Source organism: Mastigoproctus giganteus, chromosome 11, assembly GCF_048544385.1.
Source record: "Mastigoproctus giganteus isolate SK-2022 chromosome 11, ASM4854438v1, whole genome shotgun sequence".
Classification (NCBI taxonomy): domain Eukaryota; kingdom Metazoa; phylum Arthropoda; class Arachnida; order Uropygi; family Thelyphonidae; genus Mastigoproctus; species Mastigoproctus giganteus.
The window spans coordinates 58,204,461-58,228,360 of record NC_143585.1 but is presented as its reverse complement, the minus strand read 5'-3'; the positions used below and the strand labels follow the sequence as shown (position 1 = coordinate 58,228,360).

The 23,900-nt window shown below is 35.1% G+C and overlaps 1 protein-coding gene across 1 annotated transcript in view; it reads left to right on the top strand.

Moving 5' to 3' along the window:
* LOC150078029 (xaa-Pro aminopeptidase 3-like) overlaps positions 1-23,900 on the top strand; it is a 123,915-nt gene that overhangs the window by 47,557 nt on the left and 52,458 nt on the right. The window contains exon 2 of the mRNA XM_090384341.1: positions 3,303-4,274. Coding sequence (XP_090240467.1) covers positions 3,303-4,274 — 972 coding nt within the window. The remainder of the gene's footprint in view (positions 1-3,302; positions 4,275-23,900) is intronic.

Sequence of the window (23,900 nt, the reverse complement as noted above, 5' to 3'; positions counted from 1 at the left end):
CACGAGGCCAGAAGCATTGCTTGTTGAAGGAAATTGCATGGCAGTAAAGCAAACTTTCTATCAATCACTCTAACAGCATTAGTACAGGCATATGATGCAAGAAAGCAAGCTTATATAGCATCAGCCAAAAAAAAAAAAAAAAAACCGTCTCATCCATTCACTCCAAAAGTTCGTCTAGTTTGGCCTTGAATTTATTTAAGCTGTCAACTTCCACAACAACAGATGGAAGTTTGTACCAGCAATGAACCATATGCTGGCTAAAGGCAAATTTTTGCAAATCTATTCTGCAACTGTCTTTCCTCAGTTTGAATTTATGTTCCCTCATGTGCAGAATCTGATCAAGAGGAAGAATCCCATCAGTGTTGAGATTGCTCAAACCATTCAAGGCCTTATACACCTCAATCAGATCATCTCGCAGGTGGCTCATCTCTAGACTGCAATTTGCAGAACTTAAGCCTTTCTTGGTTACAGCAACCCTTTGTTCCACTCACTAATCTTGTTGCCCTTCTCTGTACTCATTCCAGAAGCTCTACATCTTTCCTAAAATAGGCCTCCAGACCAGTATTCAAGGTATGGCCTGACCATTGCCTTATACAAGGGGACCATTGACAAGTCCCATGAACTACTCTTGCAGCCTTTTTGCACTGCTCAGAAAACTTCATATCTGACTGCACAATTACCCCCAGGTCTTTTTCATTCTCCACTACCCCAACCCACAGTTGGTTGTTACTCAGGGGTTACTGCTGCCTATATGCAGCACTTTGCATTTATCAATGTTAAACTTCATTTGCCACTTCTCAGCCCATCTGCTCAACTTTTCCAGGTCCTTTTTCAGTAGCATACTGTTTTTACTGTCATTAACAACTCTACCAACCTTTGTATTTTCTGAAAACTTGGACATTAAGCCTGATATACCTTTATCAATATCATTGATAAACACCGAAAATAGCAGTGGGCCCAACATAGATCCCCTGGGGAACACTACTAATAAGATTAGTCCATGAAGAGCAGTGTCCATTGATTACCACTCTGCCTTCTCCCACTCAACCATCCCTTTATCCATAGCAGCAACTTGCCCTTAATGCTATACCACTCCAACTTGTACAGTTGTCTTCCATGTGCAACAGTATCAAAAGCTTTCCTGAAATACAAGTATATGATATCAAAATTATTTTTTGCATCCAGTTCCTTTGTGACCACATCGTATTATCCAATCAAATTGGTCAGACAAGATTTCCCTTAACAAACCCATGCTGTGTCTGTACTAACTGCAGTCTTGTCTAAATGATCCTGCATTGCTTCTTTAACCAGTGACTTCATTATTTTCCCCCGGAAGAGAAGTTAAACTAAGAGACCTGTAATTACTCATGTCACCTTTGGGATTTTGTTTTTGGCTGTTCCTGTTCTGCCTTGGAAAATCTCCAAGGCAGAATAGGACCAGCGTATTCTGCCTTGGAGATTGCTGATGTGTTGTCTGCACAAGTGTGAGCTCTGGTGATGAGTTGGGCAACTGAGAGCTTGATGGTCCCCCATTTTAATTCATTTGAGGGCACCTACCCTACTCTTCAAACTCTCCTAAACACTCATCGCATTGCAGTGTTGGCACCTAATTTCCTGTTCCAGAAAGCACTTCAAACATTTCACACAGTGCCCTTTCTTGCTTCTCTTGTCTGGGCATTATTTCCATTTAAATACAATTAATTGATTAACAATGAAAATTAATAAAATTAACAAATTTAATTGATTAATTGACAATACTACACTAAGATAATAGATTCCTAAATGCAGTGATACATATTACACTATCAAGTTTTACATTATACCTTATGCTATCAAGTTGAAGATATACATTATGCTATATCTTTATGATTGCAGTGTTAAATTAGTTATATCCTTACTAGAAAGAAAAATTCCTTAGCTAAACACAAAAATATATATGCCCAACAAGTGATTAGAACCTTTGAGCTACTTATTTATCACAATTAAAACACTACTATTCCACTGCACTACTCGTTATGTGCTATGATATTCGTGGAAAAACACTGATACAATAGCAGCACAAATAGTAAATTGTAACTTACAAAATTACCAGCTAAATTTAAAAATAAGCTAATGAATGTGACTAAGACTATTTAAACTATTTGTAAAACACAATTTAGCCCCATTGATGAAGTACAAATTGCTAAAATATTGTTGGGGTTGAATCAACCCCACACAACTGATTTAGAATTAAAAATAGTAAAATTTTTAACTTTACCTTCTTTGTTTTTTTTTTGTTTTTTTTTTAAATTAAATAATCTTTTGGCGAAGGAATAATTTTTTAAAGAAAGCCAACATGAGAACCATAGGAAATTTCGGGAAAACTTACTGGGCAAAATCATTTCCTGCTACTGCAGTTTCTCCCTGCATTCTCGGTAAACAGATGGTGCGGGTTATCGGCAGAAGTTGATAATGATGTATTGATTAGTTTTTTCTTATTATTAAAAGCAGATTAATGGAGTTCATGAGTGTAATGCCTTTGTGGCTGAAATTTACTTACAGGTATGCCCTCCAGACTGTTTAGGGTGGTTAACCCCCTTCCTGCTGTTTTAACCTGATAGGAAATTGATTTCTACTGCCACTACCGATAACATGCACCATCTGTAGAAGTCGTTTTCATATCAAATCTTGAGCAATGAGGGAATGTCTAAATTCATGTAGTCATGAATTTAGATATTCCTTCATCATTCATCAATTTAACAGAATTTCTGTTTTGTGTTTTGTGTGAAATTTCACTATTGCTTCTGCTTTACAGTAAAATAATCTAGCATTATGGAGTTAAAATAACTTCATAATTGCCAGATTATTTTTAAAAAAGAATGCTAATTTATTTACCAAATTATAAAGCATGCCAATCTGCAATTAAGATTATACTTGGCAAGGTGTAATTCTTCTACCTAACTACTAAGATACTATACTATAATATTCAAAATAAAACCATAAGATTAAAAAACTTTAATAGGTTGATTGTTTAATATTGCATTTTTTTTTCATAATAGCCTTGAAGACATAACCACATTCTGTGTTTGTAATTAAGTTACTTCCATAATATAAGTTTCAACTGTTACATATTCTTAACAGTATCTCTGCTTCTAAATTTAATGCTGTAATTTCAGTATTAAACCAGTTTTTCTAATTTTTGTCCTTTTAGTAGAAGATGAAATATTAATAAAGATTAAAAACTTATTATTTTTTTAAATATAAATATTGTGATAATAGAAATTCTAATTAATTTGGCTTATAGAATTTTATTTTCTTAATAGGACTTCTTTGCAGTAACAGATTACAAAAACAGCTCTTAAGTGGCATAATATGTAGGCATTGCCAAGTAATAGCTGCTTCTTCGCAGAAGAGTAGACCTGTTCGCCTTTTTGGACAGCCCACACCTTTAACACATCCACATCTATTACAAAATGGACAAATAGTACCAGGAATTACACATGAGGAATTTCAGGGAAGAAGATTCAGGCTTATGGAACTGATTGGTCAGCAGTCTCACAAAAGTGGAACTGATGCAAAAAATCATCTCGTGGTAATACCATCTGGCACAAGAGTGTTCATGTCAGATAAGATTCCTTATCCTTTCCGCCAAAACTCAGACTTCCTGTATCTTACAGGCTTTCAGGAACCTGATAGCGTTCTGTTGTTGTACACTAATCATCAGAAAGATATACCTGAACATATTTCTTCATTATTTGTTCCTAGAAAAAATAGTCATACAGAGATGTGGGAGGGACCACGAACTGGAATGGATGGTGCAGTTGAATTACTTGGTGTTGATGAGGCACATAACATTGATGAATTAGAGATGTTTCTTGAAACATTCATTAATAATCATCCTAAAGTCTTTGTTTGGTATGATTGTGTAAACCCTTTATGTTCACCTTCTGTTAATGAAACATTGAGAACTTTTATTAAGAAAATTCATTCTTCAGTTGAATCTCCAAGATTTTTGATTCACCAGCTTCGAATGATAAAGTCAGATGCAGAAATCAAACTAATGCGGCAGAGTGCAAAAATTGCTGCTGATTCAATGAAAGAAGTGATTAAAACTTCACATCCTCTGGTTTTAGAATCTCAGCTCAATGCCAAGATGGAATATGAATGTCGAATTCGAGGAGCTGATCGTTTAGCCTATCCACCTGTTGTAGCTGGGGGTTCACGGTCTAATACAATCCACTATATTGCAAATAACCAAAGGATCCTTTCTGGAGAGACTGTATTAATGGATGCAGGTAAAATATTCTTTAATGGAAATTTAGGTTGAGTAGTTTACAGCATGGTTTCTTAACCTATGGGTCGCGACCCAAAATTTGTTCGGATGGCATATTGAGTGGGTCGCAAAATATTTTCAACAATAACAATATTTTTGCCTAATAACATACAATACGTTACAATTGTACAAAAATCATTTTAAAAACTTTTTGAGCCACTACGTGTCGAAAGTAACAGCTTCTCGGTTAACAGCTTCAGAATTTGCTGAAACTTATCATAAACAAGCCGAATATAAACTGGTTTGTGTATATGTCGATAACTGAGCTGCAAAGAGCACTGCTCAGTCGACATGTTACCATACGGTGGTGCACCGAGCTGAAATAATTTCTTGCGGGATTACGTTGGTGTTCTTTTATACAAATGTTGGCATTATTTTTGTATACATATAGATTCTTAAAATTTAACCTACCCATAATGCCAAAAATTAATACAAAGAGCTAGGTTTCACCTGCATTAATGATTGCGGAGTAGACAAATCACAGTGTGTACTATATTGTGAAGTATCAAGTAATAAATCATTGAAGTCAAATAAACTTAAAAGACATTTTGAAACAGAATACAAAATGTTTACATTTACTGGTAAACGCCACCATTTTTTTGAAATAAAAGAACAAATCAAAAGACGGTGTTTGGATGCTCGAAACAACAGTATTGTATATTCTGCTTGACAAGCTACATTGGCTTCCTATCATGTTGCTTTGTGGATTGCAAAGAATAGAAGTCTCATACCATTGGGGAAAATCTTATAAAACCAGCTGCTATTGATACGGTGCATATTACCTGTGGAGATGAAATTGTGAAAAAAAGTGCAACAGATTACCCTGTCAAATGATACAATTCGTGTGCGCATCATAGACATGTTGAAAGGTATTAAGCAACAGCTAATTGCAGTTATAAAAATTGGTAGTATTCAGCTTGATGAATCGACTGATGTAAGCAACGACACTACTCACGGTTTATGTACGATACCCAGGTGTAAAAGATATGGAAGAAGACATCTTATTTTGCAGACCAATGACCACTACAACAACAGGAGAAGATATTTTTACTCATGGTTTATGTATGATACCCAGGTGTAAAAGATATGGAAGAAGACATCTTATTTTGCAGACCAATGACCAGTACAACAACAGGAGAAGATATTTTTCAAATGGTAGATTCTTTTTTAAAGGAAAAAGGATTGAATTGGAATCAATACTTCAGGATATGCACCGATGGTGCACCAGCAATGCTAAGGGCTCGGCAAGGCTTTTGTGCAAGAGTAAAAGAAGTTAATCTGCAGGTTAAAACCTTTCACTGCTTCCTACGTAGACAAACTCTTTCTTCAAGAAATCTGTCACATGAGTTGTGCACTGTGTTAAATGAGATAATTCAAGTGGTCAATTTTATTAAATCAAGTACTCTCAGTTGTCGAATTTTTAACCAGATGTGTTCCAATTTTGGCGCTGAATATGAACACTTGCTATATAACTCTGAAGTCAGATAGCTGTCTTGCGAAAAAGTGCTTCAGCGAGTTTTATCATTACTCAATGAGATCGAAATATTTTGGAACGAGAAAAATCACCCTCTGGTATCAAGGTTCTCCGATTCAAGGTGGATTCTTCAAGCAACTTATCTTTCAGATATTTTTTCTGAAATTAATAACTTAAATACATCTATGCAAAGGTGCAATCACACTCTTATCGAATTAGCTGAAAAGATAACATGCTTCAAAGGTAAGCTGAAATTATGGAAGAAAAGAAACGCCTCTTTCCCGACCCTTAATCAACTTATATTGAAGATAAAAAGCATTAATTTTGCTGACGCTGACATGCAAGAAATTATTGTCAGACATTTAGAAAACCTAATAGTAAAATTTATCGGTATATTCCCGAAGAAGATATCTTCAAATATAATTGGGTACGGATGCCATTTAATTTTGAAGTAAATGACTTGCGTGAAGATTCTGTCAATATTAATAACCTACAAGAGCAACTCATTGAAATACAAAGTGACGAGGCACTTCGCTACACTTTTAACAAAAGCACCGAGTCTTTGTGTGTATTCTGGTTGAAATTAAAAAGCAAAAAGCCAACATTAGTAAACAAAGCACTGAAAATACTGCTTCCCTTTGCAGCGACATACATGTGTGAGTCAGGGTTTTCAACTCTAACTATAACAAAAACCAAATTGCGAAACAGACTGCAGCCTGAAGATGACCTAAGATGCAGCCTATCTAATATAACACCAAAATTTGATGAGCTTTCAAAACTTATTCGAATTCAAGGTTCACATTAATAAGATTTAATGTTGTTACCAATATAAGTAATGTGTTTTGTATTATTAAAATAGTATGAACCAGAGCTGTGATGCCCAATACGTTCCACGTTGATTTCAATATTTGTAAAATAATAAGAGAAGATAACCTCAGTATAGTATGTAGAACACTTCCGTATGATACTCTCTAGAAATTAAAATGAAAAAATCGGAAAACTTACACTAGAGTAACAAATAGTTTAAAAAATAATTAAAAATCAATTTAACACAATAAAACTCAATTTAACAGAATTAAAAATCAATGTAACGCAATTGAAAATAAGAAAATTAATTAAAAGAATTTAACGAAAAAATTGCTAATGATTTTCCTTCTTGAAGCTGACAACGCTTTTCGACCTTATGTCGTGATCACAGGAATGAAAATAGCATTGTCAGCTTCAGGAAGGAAAATCATTAGCAATTTTTTCGTTAAATTCTTTTAATTAATTTTCTTATTTTCAATTGTGTTAAATTGATTTTTAATTATGTTTTAAACTATTTGTTACTCCCTTGTAAGTTTTTCGATTTTTTCGTTTTAATTTCTGGAGAGTGTCATACGGTGTTCCACGTACTATATTGAGGTTACCTTCTCTTATTATTTTAGAAGTATTATTAAAATATAAAATTATTTAATTGTTATCTGTATCTGTTATTTTATTAATTTTTGAAACCAAAACTATTACCGTAAACTAGGTCATGGCTCAAAAAGGTTAAGAAACACTGGTTTACAGTTTCTCAAATCTGTCATTCTGAAATCAGACAGTGCCAGATCCATTAGCATTTTGCAAAAATTTTTGTTAGGTTAGTTGAGTGCTAGAGCTCTGAAAGGTCCCCAAAATTAGTTTTACAGTCCAGCACATGCATTTATTAATTTTTCTCATTGATTTTTTAAAAACCAATTCAGTAATAATTTAAGCACTTTGAATTATCATATCACAATGACAGAATTATCACAATGACCATAGTTATTGAACTTTCATAACCTATTCAGTTGTATGAACTTTTTATCAAATGTTTTTTCTTTGAAATACCCTTAAAAGGGAGAAAATTTAATCACAAATGTTTTCTAACCTGGTGGTGGCAGTGGAGGCACACACTTTGTTGCAAACACAGTGGCATAGCATTTGATAGATGCCAAATTTTCTTTTTGATATTTGGAAAATCTTTTTTGCTTATTTCATCTCTTTTTATGGATTGTAGTATTGTGTGTGACTTACTGTTTAAAAAATGCTTTTTATTCCTGTTATTTTCAGAAAAAAAAAGGGAAAAAAAATATTCTGCTGAAAATTAAAAAGCTTTAGGCATAAAATGTAATGTCCTTTTTTTCATGGATCTATCGGTCTTCCATTTTTCAGTTTAAAAGACCATTAAGAGTGAAACATTTAAATAAGCGCATGTGTATGTATTTTGGCAGAGCATCTGACTGTATGAAATTTGTGATGTTTGGAAAACCTTTTAGGATTTTTTGAATTCCGCTTGGACAGTACCTGTGTTTCATTTTTTCTTAACCCAGTAGTTGTGATGCAAGGTTTTACAGGTGCCTCTGAAAAATAATGCTCCCACATTACCCTTTAATGATTAAAGTATTTCAAGTTTCCTAAATATAGGACATAGAGTTACTAGTCATGCAAACCCGCAGCCCCACCAACTCTGCAGTTAATAAGTTTTCTGTTTATACTCCCATGTTGACCAGGGTTCAGAGGAGTTCACAAGGCATACAAGAAACAGCACCATGTTTAGAAATCACGGTGGGGGGTGAGCCCTTATCATTCAAATATTTCACTTGACTACTTGGCTATGGCAACCTAATGTAGCAAAACTTTTGCAGCTTTTCTTTTTTTTTTTTTGAAGAGGAAATTCAAGAAAACAGTTGCACTTAATAAATGCCAACATAAAAGTGAAGTTTCAGATTACAGCAGGCCCTCGTTATAAAGCGGTTCACTTTACGCTGATTCGCTATAACACTGATCTTATATTATGACCCTTATCTCACTATAACGCTGTCACAACTCACTATAAGATGGAGACTCAGCATGGGTTTGTTAAGGGGAAGTCATGTCTGATTAATTTAATTGGATACTATGATGTGGTCACAAAGGAACTGGATGCAAAAAATAATTTTGATATCATATACTTGGATTTTAAGAAAGCTTTTGATACTGTGGCACATGGAAGACTACTATACAAATTGGAGCAGTATGGCATTAAGGGCAAGTTGTTGTAATGGGTAAAAGGATTTTTGAGTGGGAGAAGACAGAGTGGTAATCAATGGACACTGCTCTTCGTGGACTAATATACAGAGCGCTAAGTGAACTAATAGATGTACGGAAATTTGCCTTTAGCCAGTGGGTAAAGTTGATAGTCGTAAGAAACTTCTATCTATTATAGTGGAGGTTAACAACTTAATAAGTTCAAGGCAGAACTAGACAAACATTTGGACTGAATGGATGGAAATGGGAAGTTTTTTTTGCCTGATGCTATACAGCTTGCTTTCTTGCATCATATGCCTCTACTAATGCTAATGTTAATAATGCCCTTTTACCAGCATACAGATTGAATTTTTGGCATGTTTAATGAAAACGTTTCATCTGATTTAGTCGATAGCTTGATAATGAATAGCAAACCCGGCATTAAAGCGTTTCCTGTGCCGACTTGAGAAATTTTCCCACGCTCAGTGAAATTTTCAGCAACGCTAATTTAATTGCAGTACAGTGACTTGTTATGTAGTTCTGAGATCAACATTTTTAAAAATGATCAAGTATATTGCTTTTAATATTTGGGCTATATGCATTTATCCAACGTCTCGTCATCTCTCAGTACAGTGTTCGAGTAAAATGTAACGGACAGTTTACTCAAACATTGTAACATAATTAATGCAATGCAGTTACGTTTTCAAAGAGTTAATAATGGCAGATAATAACGAAAAAGCAACAACATCTGGATGCTGTACGAAGACTACAAAGGTAAGAAAAAGACTGAATTTAAAAATAAATTAAACGTTTTGAAGCAAATCAATTCCGGTCAATGACAAGCGGATGTGTGCAATAATTTAGGACTGCAGGTTTAACTTTAAGAACAATTATAAAAAATAAAGAATTAATTTTAGCAGCAGGAAAGACAGCCGTACCACTGCAAGCAACTAAATTGACTAGGGCTAAGCCGGCTATTATGATTGAAATGGAGAGACTTCTAAATAATTTCATTGAAGATAATATCCCACACAGAATTCTGTTAAGTTAAATATTATTTAAAAAAAAAAAAGCGATTAGCCTATATGATGATCCGAAGAAAGCTCACCTCAAATAAAAGTGTTGAAACATTTAAAGCTAGTAAGGGCTGGTTCGATAGATTTAAAATCCAGGGAGAAGCCATAAGTGCAGATCAAGAAGGAGCCAAAACTTTCAAAAAAGAACTTGCTAAAATTATTGAAGAGGGGTATTATACTTCTCAACAAGTTTTTAACATAGATCAAACAGGATTTTTTTTGTAAATGAATGCCTAAAAGAAGTTTTATATCGAAAGAGAAAACAAAATATACCAGGCTTCAAAGCGGTGAAGGATCAGTTGGCTTTATTGTTGGGTAGTAACAATAAAGCCAATTATTGACTTTATTTTAAATTAAAACCCCTTTTAGTTTACCAGGAAGAGGGCCAAAGTACAACCCAAAATCAACACATTTTTCAGTCCAAAGATACAAAAACTCTACAGCTCAGGGCCATCGGATTAATAAATTAATGATTTAGTTGGCATTTCAAGTTTAATTTTGATACGTAATATAGTTACCACATAATTATATACGTATATAATGCAGAATATTTTATATATACAAATTTTTGAATATTAAATATTTTGACCAACATTTGTGCCTCTTTTCACTACCGTTTATTATTGATTAGGAAATATCCTATGGCACCACAACTCACAAATTATCTGTTATGTTACCTTATGGGAATATGGTGCTCACTTAGCTCTGTTTTTCCGGAACGAATTATCAGTGTTAAGCAGGGGGTTACCTGTTTGTGTTTTTCTGAAGTCCAAGGTTAATGCACTCTACTTTCACAAATTAAATAATTAGTGTCCCATGCTTTGTTACTGAAAGATTTGTTATTGCTTTTGCATAAATAAAGAAAAATAAAGACAACCACATTTTCAGCTCCATTGTTCATTGCATGTAATTGTCTATGATGGCACCTAGACAAGTGTTCATGGCCGACCGGGCTAGCCGAGTGGGTCAAGTACCTGCCCGGCAACCCAAAGGTCACGGGTTCGATTCCCGCCTCAGGCTTGGATCAAAGTACTGCAAAAACCTTGGGAGGTGCAATATGGCCACAGAAGCCGATGCGCCAACAACTACCAAATCAAAAAAAAAAAAAAAACAAGTGTTCATCTCCACCATATATCCTGTATTAAATGGAACATCTACGAAATGGGCCTGTAATGTAATGTATGTGTTTGTGTATGCATTAAATAATGTGTAAAGAAAAAAAACAAAAAAAAAACCAGGCCACTCTGCCACTAGTGGGGGGGCGTGTTTGCCACATGGTTCCCCATTCCTAGACTTTTAGGACTGGACTTGGGTCTACTTTACTAACTGTGCATCAAGCATCAACTCTGCTCCCAATGGATCAAGTACAATACCATTGGGAGCTATCATCACCACCCCCGGCTACCCACACAAGGAAGAAAAAAATAAATAAATAAAAAAATTCATCTGACATCCATTTTGGCCCAAATCTTGAGCAGTATTTCTTATTTGGTATGAAAAACCCCTCCAAGATTAAGTCTCCCAAGGCTTCCCATTTAGAATTCACCATTGGTAACCATCACCATCATTAGTTTATCCCACTGTATAGAATTTAAAAACTCTCTGAGACCACTGTAGTCACCTTTGCGAAAGCAACCCTTCCCCTTAGCCCTGATGGTAGTAACATCTTTAAGTAAATCCCACATCAGTACACTGTGATCACTGCCACCTAGTGGTTCCTTTATCTGCAGATTCTTAACGCATGAAGAATCGCTGCTGATAATTAGATCAGGAGTGTTACTCCCTATAGTTTGCCTCACGAACATGCTGCTGCTGCTGCTGCAGAAAACAATCATCCAATAAATCCACAAAAGTCTTTCTAGTGTGCGATTGACCAATCCACAAGTTCCAGTCAATATCTGGAAAGTTAAAATCCTCCATTATAAGACATTCTGATTTACTGGCTCACTCTATTTCTCTTCACAATTGCTCATTGTACTCATCAGCCTCATTAGGCCTATAACACACGTACTCTCATTTTCCCTTTCCCATTGCTTATGTCACACCACCAGCGGCACGTTATGGCTTCATGGGACCCCGGGCAAATTTGAATTTGGGGGCCCCATGTATAGTGTTGAATTTTTCTTCGAGGGGAAATCCCACACCTCCAGTATACTCTTACCCATGCAAAAAGCGAAATAATAATTGTAGATATAATTTTATTAAAAATAAAACAAAATTACATGCATGACATTTATAAAGAACTTTCATATATAGATTAAGTATAATCCACAAGAAAAGGTCATAAATGAACTCAATTAATATTTAAGTACTTTTATTTCATTAAATAATAAACTAGATTAATTAAACGAGAATTAGAATAATATATATTTAATATAACAAAACAAACTTTCTATAAATTAAAAATAAAAATAATTCTTAATGGAACATAACAAATTACCTAATAAAAGTCGTAATTAGAATGAAAATTTTAAGAACATTATTATACGTTCACTTTCCCTGCTTTTTGAGCTGCAAAATTATCAATCAGCTCATTATAATCAACCCCACTGGTAATGTCATTTTAAATGCATAATATTGAAAATTGCATAATTTTTCTTGGCCTAAAGAATTTCTAATGTAATTTAATTCTTTTAAGTACATTGAAAGAACGCTCTGCCGATGCGTTAGAAACAGGTATGGTTAAATATATTTTTAAAATTATGTCCACATTAGGAAACATAGAAACTAGCCCTTCTTGAATTGCTTTATAAAGGAGAATTTAAATATTAATAAAGGAGAATTTAAATTTTCATTTTTTGTAAAATGTACAAAGTGGGTAAGTTCTTCCTTAAAAATACTAACGTTGATGTCGTTTGAATACTTATTTATTAAATTTAAAATACATTCATCGTACTCGTTTGGCGAAATTTCTTTTAAGTTGATATTTATTAATATGGCAAAATAATTTAAAATATTTTGATAAGCCTCAACATGTCTTTGAATGTCTGGTACCAACTGATTGCAGATAACATTCAAACAATTCACTATAAATCCTTGTTTGCCTGCCAATTGCACATCCTCATCTCCATCCCTTTTCTCATCAAAATGTAATTTTCTTTTGCATTTTCTCCCCTTGTCTGACTCATTTATATTGTTTGTTAATGCAAAACATTCTGACTCTGTAGTATCAAAAAATTCATTATTGTTTTGAATGTCTTCTGATATGTACAAAGATAATGATTTTAAAAGATTTACGGCATTGTGTAAATCGGAATTTTTATTTTGAAGACTTTTACTAGTTGCATTCAATCTTTGTAGAATTGCATTCCATATGAAAAGTAAGTGTTGTTTCAAAATCTTCAAAGTTTCATATAGCTTTTTTGCTTCTAATTTTGTTACAGGTTTTTCATTATAATCTTCAAAAATTTTAAATAAAGATTCTTTTATGGCCAAAAAATTCATCTTAACAGCTAAAATTGCATCTGCTCTTGAGGACCATCTTGTAGAACAATTTTTTTTAATGTTACATTTCCTTTTGTAGTTTGCTTTCATTAAAATATCCCATCTCTTTGTAGAAGAAGAGAAAAATACAAATAAATTTGAACAAAATCGAAGAAATGGAGTGCTTTTGGACAAGCTTCTGCAGCAGAATTTCCCACTAAATTTAGGCTATGAGCCGCACAAGGGACATAAAATGCAGTTTTACTATGGCTCTTAATCTTCACTTGTAACCCGTTGTATATCCTGGACATGTTGGCTGCATTGTCGTTAAGATTGTCCTTGACAGTTTTGGATATCTAAACCATATTCCGTTAATTTTTAAGTTATAATATTTTCCAAGTAGCTAGCATCATGCTTTTCAGCATGTAGGAAAGACAAGAAACGTTCCTGAATTTTATTTTCTTTATCTAAATATCGTATAATAAATGATAATTGATCTGTGTGACTTATGTTGGGAGTAGAGTCAACAATAAGTGAAAAGTATTTAGCCTGTTTGATTTCATTAATAATTGTATTTCTTATGTTAGCGACCATTAAATGTATGAATTCGTCACATGTAGTATTAGAAAGATAATTCACCTGTCCTTTACCACATTTACCATAAGTTGCTAAGTGAGTTTTCAAAAACATATCAAAATTAGCTAAGTATTCTAAGCAACTCATAAAATTTCCTGCACTACTATCATGCCCTCGAAATCCCAACCCTAATGAAGCTAACAGTTTCACAGTTGCAGCAACTCTTTTTAGAACCTCACGCCAATAATTTGTTTGTTTTTCATAAGCTTTTATCAACTCTAAATCAATTCTTCTTACACTTTTCAAGCGCTTTACATACACACACATATTTTCCTTATGTTCTTTAGACTCATTATGCATTTTTAAAATATCAACAATATGTTTCCAATCATTACATCCAGTAATTAATAATTTTTTTGATTTAACTGAAAACAATTTGCAAATAAAACAGTACACAGATTTTGTGGTTTCTGAAAATATTAACCACTCTTTTTTTCTGTGGTACCATTAGCTCTACTTAAATAGAAATGGGATTTGTTTAATTTTCTTGTAATGATTTTTCCATCACAATTAAAATTTCGATTTGAATTTTTAATGTTTCCAAAATTTTGCAGTTTTTCGCGAAGGCAAAACTCAATAAAATCATTTGTGATGGGCCTTGGCCATAAAGCAATATCTTTAGTGTATGTTTTATGTTTGATATTATTTGTATGTATTGCATTCTGTGCAATACAAACAAATTTTATCATTATTATCGTTGTTATTATTTGTATTAATATTTTGATCATTATTATCATTGATATTTGTATTAATATTTTTATCATTGTTATCATTAATATTGTAAACAGTTGCATTGTTGGTATTGTTTTCAATTTGATCAATAATAACGCCGGCTGATACTGCAGAGTTGGAAGGTTCATTTTCTATCCGATTTTCTTCTGTTTTGCTGCTGTCATCTCGATTTTTTTTTATTGCTACAAAATCCTGTAATGAGGTTTGTTTCTTTTTTAATTCCGCCACTCTAATTTTCTGCTTCTTTCTTTTTTGAAACCCAGATTCGTACATTCTTTTCATCGCCCTAAAATATTATTTTTATATTCGTATATTGTATAATTTATTATTTTTTACTTATTCATGTAATTGTTTTTCATAATTAAGTAAAATAATATTTGAATGTACAATGTAAAATAGAAATCCAGTATTCTACCCCAATTACAGAAAATAAAATGAAAGAAAATTTGTTTAAATTAATTGTACATTATCGTGGAAAGAGCCCGCACCAAATCATGTGTTAGAATTAATATAAAATAAATATTTTAACAAACAAAACATACAAAATACTAGTATTAATACCTACCTCAAATTTTCTCTTTATTTATTAAACAACATTTGTAACTTATACACTTATTGTTAATGACAATAATACACAATACACTTGTTGGCACACACTATGTTGATATCAGCGATCAGCCATATGTACTGTCTGTACCACGGGGATGACACGGTCCGTTATAGTTGTCAATCTTAAAATCCCATTCGGTCCTAAGGACCTCCAGCAATGAAATCAGTGCGGTAGTAAATGATATCTACTACTTATCAACAATAACCAGAGCAAATGTAACTGAATTTTATTCTTCTAACCGTGTAAGGTGATATAAGATTTTAAGATCAACTATAATGGCCCGTTTCACGGAGATGGTTTCTATTTTGAATAAAAACAATAAAATTCAGTTATACATTTGCTCTGGTTACCGTTGATAAGTAGTAGATATCATTTATTACTGCGCTGATTTCGCTGCTGGAGGGCGCTGGAAGTCCTTCAGCCCTCTTCAGCAGAATAGGGGCAGAATGAGACTCTAAGGTCCTGTAAAATACATTATGGGAAAGGGTCGTTGCAAAGGGCTGGTCTGTACACGGCAATGCGCTCTGCCCTGCGCCAAGGTGTTTATATTTCATATGTTGCCATACGCCTGCATCACACCTGCAATCTAGGGTCCCCAGATATGGGACCAAAATTAATTTCCGATTTTTTTACTACAAAAATGAGTTTATAGAATATTGATTTGGGGACTTTGGGGCCCCCCTGTTGATGGGGCCCTGGGCAATTGCCCTTTTTGCCCATAGGATAACGCACCGCTGCACACCACACTGACTCAACATTGCATTGTCCACCAATATCAATTGGATGCACTTCTTAGATTTTGTGTTTCTTAACTAACACATAACCCCTCCTCCCTTCCTGTACACATTGAACTCCCCAAATTCCAATTCTGCACTGCTATATCTGTGTGGCACTATGTCTCTGATATCCCAACAATATTTGCTTTTGATAATTCTTGTGCAAGGAATATATTTTGGTTTCTTAATCTATGTTTTCATATGGTGTCTGATCTATTTAATGATGTGCATAATTGAGAGTCGTAATCAAAATAAGTGATGGACATTTTCATAATCACATATATGCAGATTAGTTGATTACAAAATAAATAAGAAAAAAAAAAATTGATGGATTTGATGTGAAGTTATTAAAATTAAGACTAGGCTACTGTTACCACTTGGCTAATAATTCCGTTCAGCAAATGTATATATATATATATATCTGATAATTAAAATAAATATGATATTTAAAATAAAAACATCAGCCAGTAGTGAAACCACTCAACAGGGAGGATGTGCATTTGCTGCCTCTAATGATAGCTACATAGCCCTATTTATTTATTTTTATTACTTTTGCCTAACCTTTACCTCACATAATATATATATATATTTATATATATATATATTAAGGATATAAGGATTCATTAATGTACTGAGTTGTTTTACACCTACTTAAAACCTTATGGGGCCACCTTTTGCCATTAATACAGCCAATACATGTGTTGGCATGGGCTCCACAGTGTTCCTGCGGTAGTGCTATCCACGCATTGCACAATGTTCCAGTAATGCCCACATGTTGTTAGGAGTGTCATGGCATTGAATGTACTTTCAGTATACCCCAAACATTTGAGTTGAGATGAAGGGAGGATAGTGAATTCATTGTTATGTCCCTGAAACCACTCAGCAACTTGCATGGTGCTTAGTGGCATGGCACATTATCTTGTTGATAGACTGTTACACTGTCATTGTGAAGGGGTGTACTGGTCAGTGGTGATAGAAAGGTGGGTATTTGGGCATTCCCATTGAGCTTTTGAATAACTGTGATCAGAGGGTCCAGGACATTATTATTATTGCTCTTATATTATTTCTCCCTGATGGAGGTTCCACCAGTGACAGGTATTGCTACCAAGTACACAGGATGGTGGTGGTTATGTCTAGTGTTACTGTTGGTCAAGGAACTCTGACTATCCTACAGGTGTTCAGGATTGCGACTTTCTGGAGTTTCTAGGTGTTTGCTGGAGACCTATTGTTGCTAGGCTGTTAAATAGGGTCTTTGTCACCATACCGTACCGGTGGTTGAATAAAGTTTTTAAATAAAGTTAAATAAAGTTTTTAATTGAACTAATTAAAAATATATAACTATTTTCTTCATTCTTCTGAGGATATTATGTGGTTTTTGTAATTTTGTATATCAGGGATATAGTAGCAATATTTTGTTAGTCATTTGCAAGTTACGTAAAACTCGACTTATGTAATAAGTCCTGGAATGTATCTCTTACATACGTCAGGGACTTACTGTATTTTTGGATTAACCGGGAAATCAATTATCCGGGAATTTTTTTTTTTTTACCATCTATTCCGGAAAATCGAGTCTACTGTATATGATATCAAAATTATTCTTTGCATCCAGTTCTGATTACTAACAGATCTGTAATTGATTGTCACTCTTTGATCCTCCTTTGCACATCTCCAAACCATGGGTACTTCCCCTGAGTCCAAGTAATCCCAGGGGCTCACATCTGGTGAGTGTGGGCTTGGCATACCCAGGGTCCTGAGCTGGATATCATCATTTTCCTTTTTCTTGGTGATTCCCTTCTATTTCTCTCTCTCTCTCTCTCTCTCTCTCTCCTCTCTCTCTCTCTCTCTCTCTCTCTCTCTCTCTCTCTCTCTCGGGGTAACTGGGAAATTTTTTTTTTTTTTTTTTTTTTTGGCTGGTGCAGCATAAGCCTCAGGCTTCCTTGCACCATATAGCTAATAATAATTGCTAAGGGTTTGCTTATTTTCTTTGCTGCCTCCTTAATATAACTGGATAGATCCAAGTGCCTTTCTTAAGCTTATCTTCAACAATTTCTCCTCCACTTTGCTCTGAGTTATTACAAAATCATTTAGCTCACTGCCAGAGCTTAATACACCTCTGGCATTCCCCCTTAAATAACTCCTTATGTGTAAATGTAGATGCAAAATATTTATTGTTTGTTAGCTACCTGAGCAGAATCATAAACAGTTGAGCCATCAATATCAAGTCGACCAATCTGATTCATCCTTTCCTTCATAAGGAAATAACTCTTTTCTGTTTTTCTTTGCATCCTTTGCCAAAGATTTCTCGTAATCTTCTTTTGCCTGCCTAACCTCCTTTGTAACTTGATTACAGACCAGAATTCATTAGACCAGACAACAGATTTCCACACATTGGTGGTCCAGTATTGGTGCTGATGTGCCCATGCAAGGTGCAGTTTCTTGTGTCTTGCAATGATTTCCAGCACATAGTCCATGTGGATATTGTTCTTGCTATTTTATGTTGTACAAGGTGGTTAGCTGGGCTTTTGTGCTGCATCCCTGCTGTGTTATGAGATGAGACACGCATTGCTCACTGTGAGGATCAACCAGTTGTCCAGAGATGGAACTAGGCATCCTATGCCGGTAGTTAATTTTTATGAATTTATAAAAATTACTATTTCAACGATCTGTGATTTGCATATATTTATTATATAAAATAATTTAAATAATACAATGAATATAACAAAACAAAAATATCAAAGAGAAAGAAACTTACAAATATTCATTTGTATCTAGAGACTTTCTATATTAACTGCGAAGAAATACATATATCTAAAAGAATAAAAAAATCACAGAGTATGTTTATATATCTAGAATAAAATCATAGGCCGACCGGGCTAGCCGAGTGGGTAAAGTACCTACCCGGCAACCCAAAGGTCGCGGGTTCGATTCCCGCCTCGGGCTTGGATCAAAGTACTGCAAAAACCTTGGGAGGTGCAATATGGCCACAGAAGCCGATGCGCCAACAACTACCAAATCAAAAAAAAAAAAATAAAATAAAAAAATAAAATCATAGAAAGAAAATATTGAGAAATATAATATACGGTACTTTTAACATTATAACATAAACTAAAAATATGCAATGGAGATGTATTATTTTAATGGACTTTTGTCACTTTTGCCAAAGCAAAATCATCAATAATTTTATCATAATTTGTTTTTTTCAAAGTGAATTGATATGTTGGTTAGTCATTCTTGTCCATTTGTTGATCTAAAGTGATTTTTAATCAATTTAAGTTTACCGATGGACTTTTCACAAGAAGTTACCATTACAAGCAGGGTAAGAAAAATTCATAAAGCTACTTCTATGTTTGGGCAGGATTCTGTTAGACAGTACTCATGAATGAATTGGAAAAGTTGAAAAAGGGATTACAGATTTTAAATCCTACAGAAGTGATAAAACATTATTTTTGAAACTTTCAGTTTCTGTTGAAATATCTGATGCATTTAAATCTTTGTTATTTTAATGCAACATCATGAGTAGCCTTCTGAAAGTCAGATTTATTAATTAATGAAAGTGAAGATCCAAATAGAAAATCAAAATAATTATGAAGAAATAGTATTCAGTTTTTCATAAGAACAACTAAACGTATTTAATTTCAATAAAATTGTTTGGCAGATAAACTGAAATCCTCCGAATATTTGTAAAGTGTCATTCTGTTTTTTTTTCTTTCTTCTTTCCTCTGGAAATGTAGCTGGTATATCCATTTTTTTCTGCTGTGGTAGCAGCATATCCAAAAATATCTTAGCATTAGCATTAGCATTAGTAGAGGCATATGATGCAAGAAAGCAAGCTTATTCAGCATCAGCCAAAAAAAAAAAAAAAAAAAACACACACCACTCCCATTTCACCCCTCCGTTCGTTCGAAATACCTGTCCAGTTGAGCTTTAAATTTGTTTAGGCTATCAACTTCAACAACAAGTGATGGAAGTCGGTTCCACCAACCAACCACCCGCTGGCCAAAGGCAAATTTCCTCACATCTATCCGACATCCGTCCTTCCTCAATTTGAATTTATGCCCTCTGAGGTGATTATTCTCAGCAAGATGAAGAATCCCATTGGCATTGAGCATGCTCAACCCATTCAAAGCCTTATACACCTCTATCAGATCACCTCGCCGGTGCCTAGTCTCCAGACTCTGTAATTTGCAAAACTTAAGCCTTTCTTCGTAAGAGTAACCCTTTGTTCCATTCACTAATCTTGTTGCCCTTCTCTGTACCCGTTCCAGCAGCTCTACATCCTTCTTGAAATGAGGCCTCCAGACCTGTATACAGTACTCAAGATGTGGCCTAACCATTGCCTTATACAAGGGAATAATCACCTCCTTATCCCTGCTAGAAAAATTCCTGTATATCATCTTGAAATTCATTTTTCTGTATTTCTTGGAGGTTTTTTTATCAATCTGCTTATTAATGGGGACTACGGCATAGGTTTACCAGAGGCTATTATCCATTGGGAATATGCCTTAATCTTCTTAGTGGCTGTGGAAAGCAGTTGGCCAGTGTGACTTCTCAGCATATGGGATAGGTGGCTGCATAGGTTTTAAGGGCACCGCTTACATTGTGGAATGGTAATCCCTTTAATCCTTAATTCACACTTTCTAATTGCCTAAAAGCCAAGGTGGGAACAGTGCATACAAAGTTGTCACTCGTAATCTGATAATTATATGGAAATTTCCTTTGTTCTACAGAAACTATTTTAAATGTAATTACCAAGAGGAATTCAAAAAAATTCACTATAAAGAGGTTCATTAAACAGTGGTCTGACTCTAATTAAATCAAAAATGAAGTAATTTTAAAATACATAATTGACCCAGTGTGCCCTTAAAATGCTATGCCTGGGCCCCTGCTCACCCCCATCATAGTTCTGGCTGTGTTGTTGTCCCATATGTGACCTATGGCTGGTTGTTCGACTGCTGTTGAGCCAGTCATAGTAGATTCATGACCCCACAGAACAGGAGCATTTAACCACATTGTGGCTGTCGTCAAGATACTGGCATCTGCACATCTTCCCTACACAGTCATTCCGTGTTCAAGCAAAGTTGGGAAGATCTTGATGCCAACCCATACTTCCTTGCAGACATTCAAAAACTGACCTCCAGTATGTATAAACTAAAATTTAATAACACTCATTCCCAACTCTGAGCCTTCACAAGCTTCATAGACCACTCCATTCCTACACAAGAGGGAGTTGCTGATGCAAAGACAATTCAATGTATATTAAGGAAAGAGTACTGTTACCACCCAGTTCATAATTCCATTCAGTGAATATGTTGTATATATGTTGTTCAGTGAATGTATATGTTGTATGTATGATCGAAGCAAATTTTGAACAAACAGTTCAAGATGTAAAGAAATATAAATGAAGAATAAACACACACACATATATATAGAGAGAAGTAGCAATAGTAATGGCAGATGATGCATTAAAGCATATATAGCATCAGCCAAAAAAAAAAAAAAAAAAAACCTTCACAGTTCACCCATCTGTACCCTCCAAGAATTTTTCTAGTTCTTCCTAGAATTTATTCAACCTATCCACTTCCACAACAACAGATGGAAGCCTGTTCCAACAGTCAACCACCTGCTGGCTGAAGGCAAACTTCTGCACATCTATCCTGTAACGATCCTTTCTCAACTTGAATTTATGCTCCTTCGTATGTAGTCTCAACAAGTGGAAGAATGCCATTAAATTCAGCTTACTCAATCCATTCAAGGCCTTAAACACCTCAATTGGATCTCCCAGCAGGTGCCTAGTCTCGAGATGCTGCAATTTGCAGAACTGAAGCCTTTCTAGGTAAGATCACCCTTTTGTTCCCTCGCCAATCTAGTTACCCTTCTGTGCACCCATCCAGCAGATTTGCATCTTTCCAAAATTGAGGTCTCCAGACCTCGACAGTACTACAGATGCGGCCTAACCATGGCCGCATCTGTAGTATATTATTGACAAAACCCCAAGAGGTGCCCTGGCAGCATGTCTGCACTGCTCAAAGAATTTCATGTCTGACTGCACACTTACCCCCAGGTCTTTTTCATTCTCCACTACCCTGAGTATACTACTACACAGTTGATAAATTACTCTGAGGTTACTGCTACCCACACGCAGTACCTTGCATTTGTCAATGATAAACTTCAACTGCCATATCTCAATCCATTGACCCAGCTTTCCTCGATCTCGTTGCAATAGTAACTCACCCTGATTATTGTCGTTAACCTTTGTATCATCTGCAAACTTGGACATTAAGGCTGATATGCCTCCATCATTGATAAATATTGAAAACAACAATGGGCCCAGGCTCAGAATTCTGGGGAACTCCAATAATAACATTAGTCCGTGAAGAGCATTAGTCCATAGCAATAACTTGCCCTTAATGCCACATTGTTCCAGTTTATATAGCAATATTTTATGTGCAGCAGTATCAAAAAGGCCCAGAGTGCCAAGCGAATTTTTCTAAGTGATATATAGAGATCTTTCTAAGTGATTTAGTTCTGTTTTCTTTCCAGTGCTTTTCTCATTCTCAGTTCTTTGTAAGGGTTCTGTACTTAACAGACCTTGAGTAAGAACCCAGAAAGTAAAATCACCTTTCTTTTCCTAGTATATTTATTAATATTTACACTAAAAAACTAACTTTTCTAGCCTCTTGGTGACTAGATGGCACAGCTCCTGCCTCCCTGTGACGGAGCCAGAAACCTGGGAGGAAAAGCTCTCACTCCCAGGGTTAAAGGAGACAATGGACTGCTATTCATGTCCACCACTACAGCCAACTGGCTCTCAACATACTGAGACCCGCAGAATGGAAGACGATCTGTCTTCCGAAAAGAATGAAAAAGGACTCTAACAAATTAGAACAACCAGCTTTTCTGATAATGCATTCGCTACCCACTCAGCTGGTAAGCAAACTCTCTCCCTTTGTCATCAGGCGCCTCTGTAGCCAGGTGGGAAGGAGCAGCAGTGCGTAGCACACGCTTCTTGATTAGACCGGGGTTCGAGCCTGTCACCACCAAATACGGAGGATGCGGAAAGGTCAGGGAATGACCATCGCATTTCCCAGAGCAATATGGCCTTAGTTGCTAATGTTCCTAAAAACCAAATAAGAAAGAAACAAACAAACCCTTTGTCATCTAAAGATGTTTCGAGAATGCAGCAGGCACACACCAAAAATGGTGAAAAGGCTCCAGTTGGAAGATCTTTTACTTGAGACCATGCAGCACAGCATTTTGAATTATTATTAAAAATGTCCTCTATAAGTGGAATCCCAATGAAAGTCACACCACATAACACACTGAACTCCTCAAAAGGGTGATAAGTGAATGGGATTTATTGAATGTCACCGAAGAGAAGATAGTCATGGAATTACTAGAACAGAAAGTAACTCAAGCAAGACGAATTATGGTATGGAAGGACGATAAGCTGTTCCCAACATGTGATATTATATTGACGTTTAGTACACCACATCTGCTGACCACAGTTAAAGCAGGCTACCTGCACTGCCATATCCAGCCATACATTCCAAACCCTTTAAGATGTTTCAAGTTCCAAAAGTTTGGTCACTCCCAGACAACATGCAGAGGCGAAACCACTTGTCCTAACTGTGGGTCAAAAAATTATTCACAAACAGATTGTACTGCAAAGGCTCCGGAATGTCCAAATTGCAAGAGCAACCATCCAGCATATTCAAAATCATGCGACCTCTGGAAAATTGAAAAAAGAATACAAAAGTATAAGATCGAGAATAAGGTCACATATCAAGAAGCAAGAAAGCAAATAAAGCCAACAATCCCGATACGCACATACACTTCCACTACACTAAAG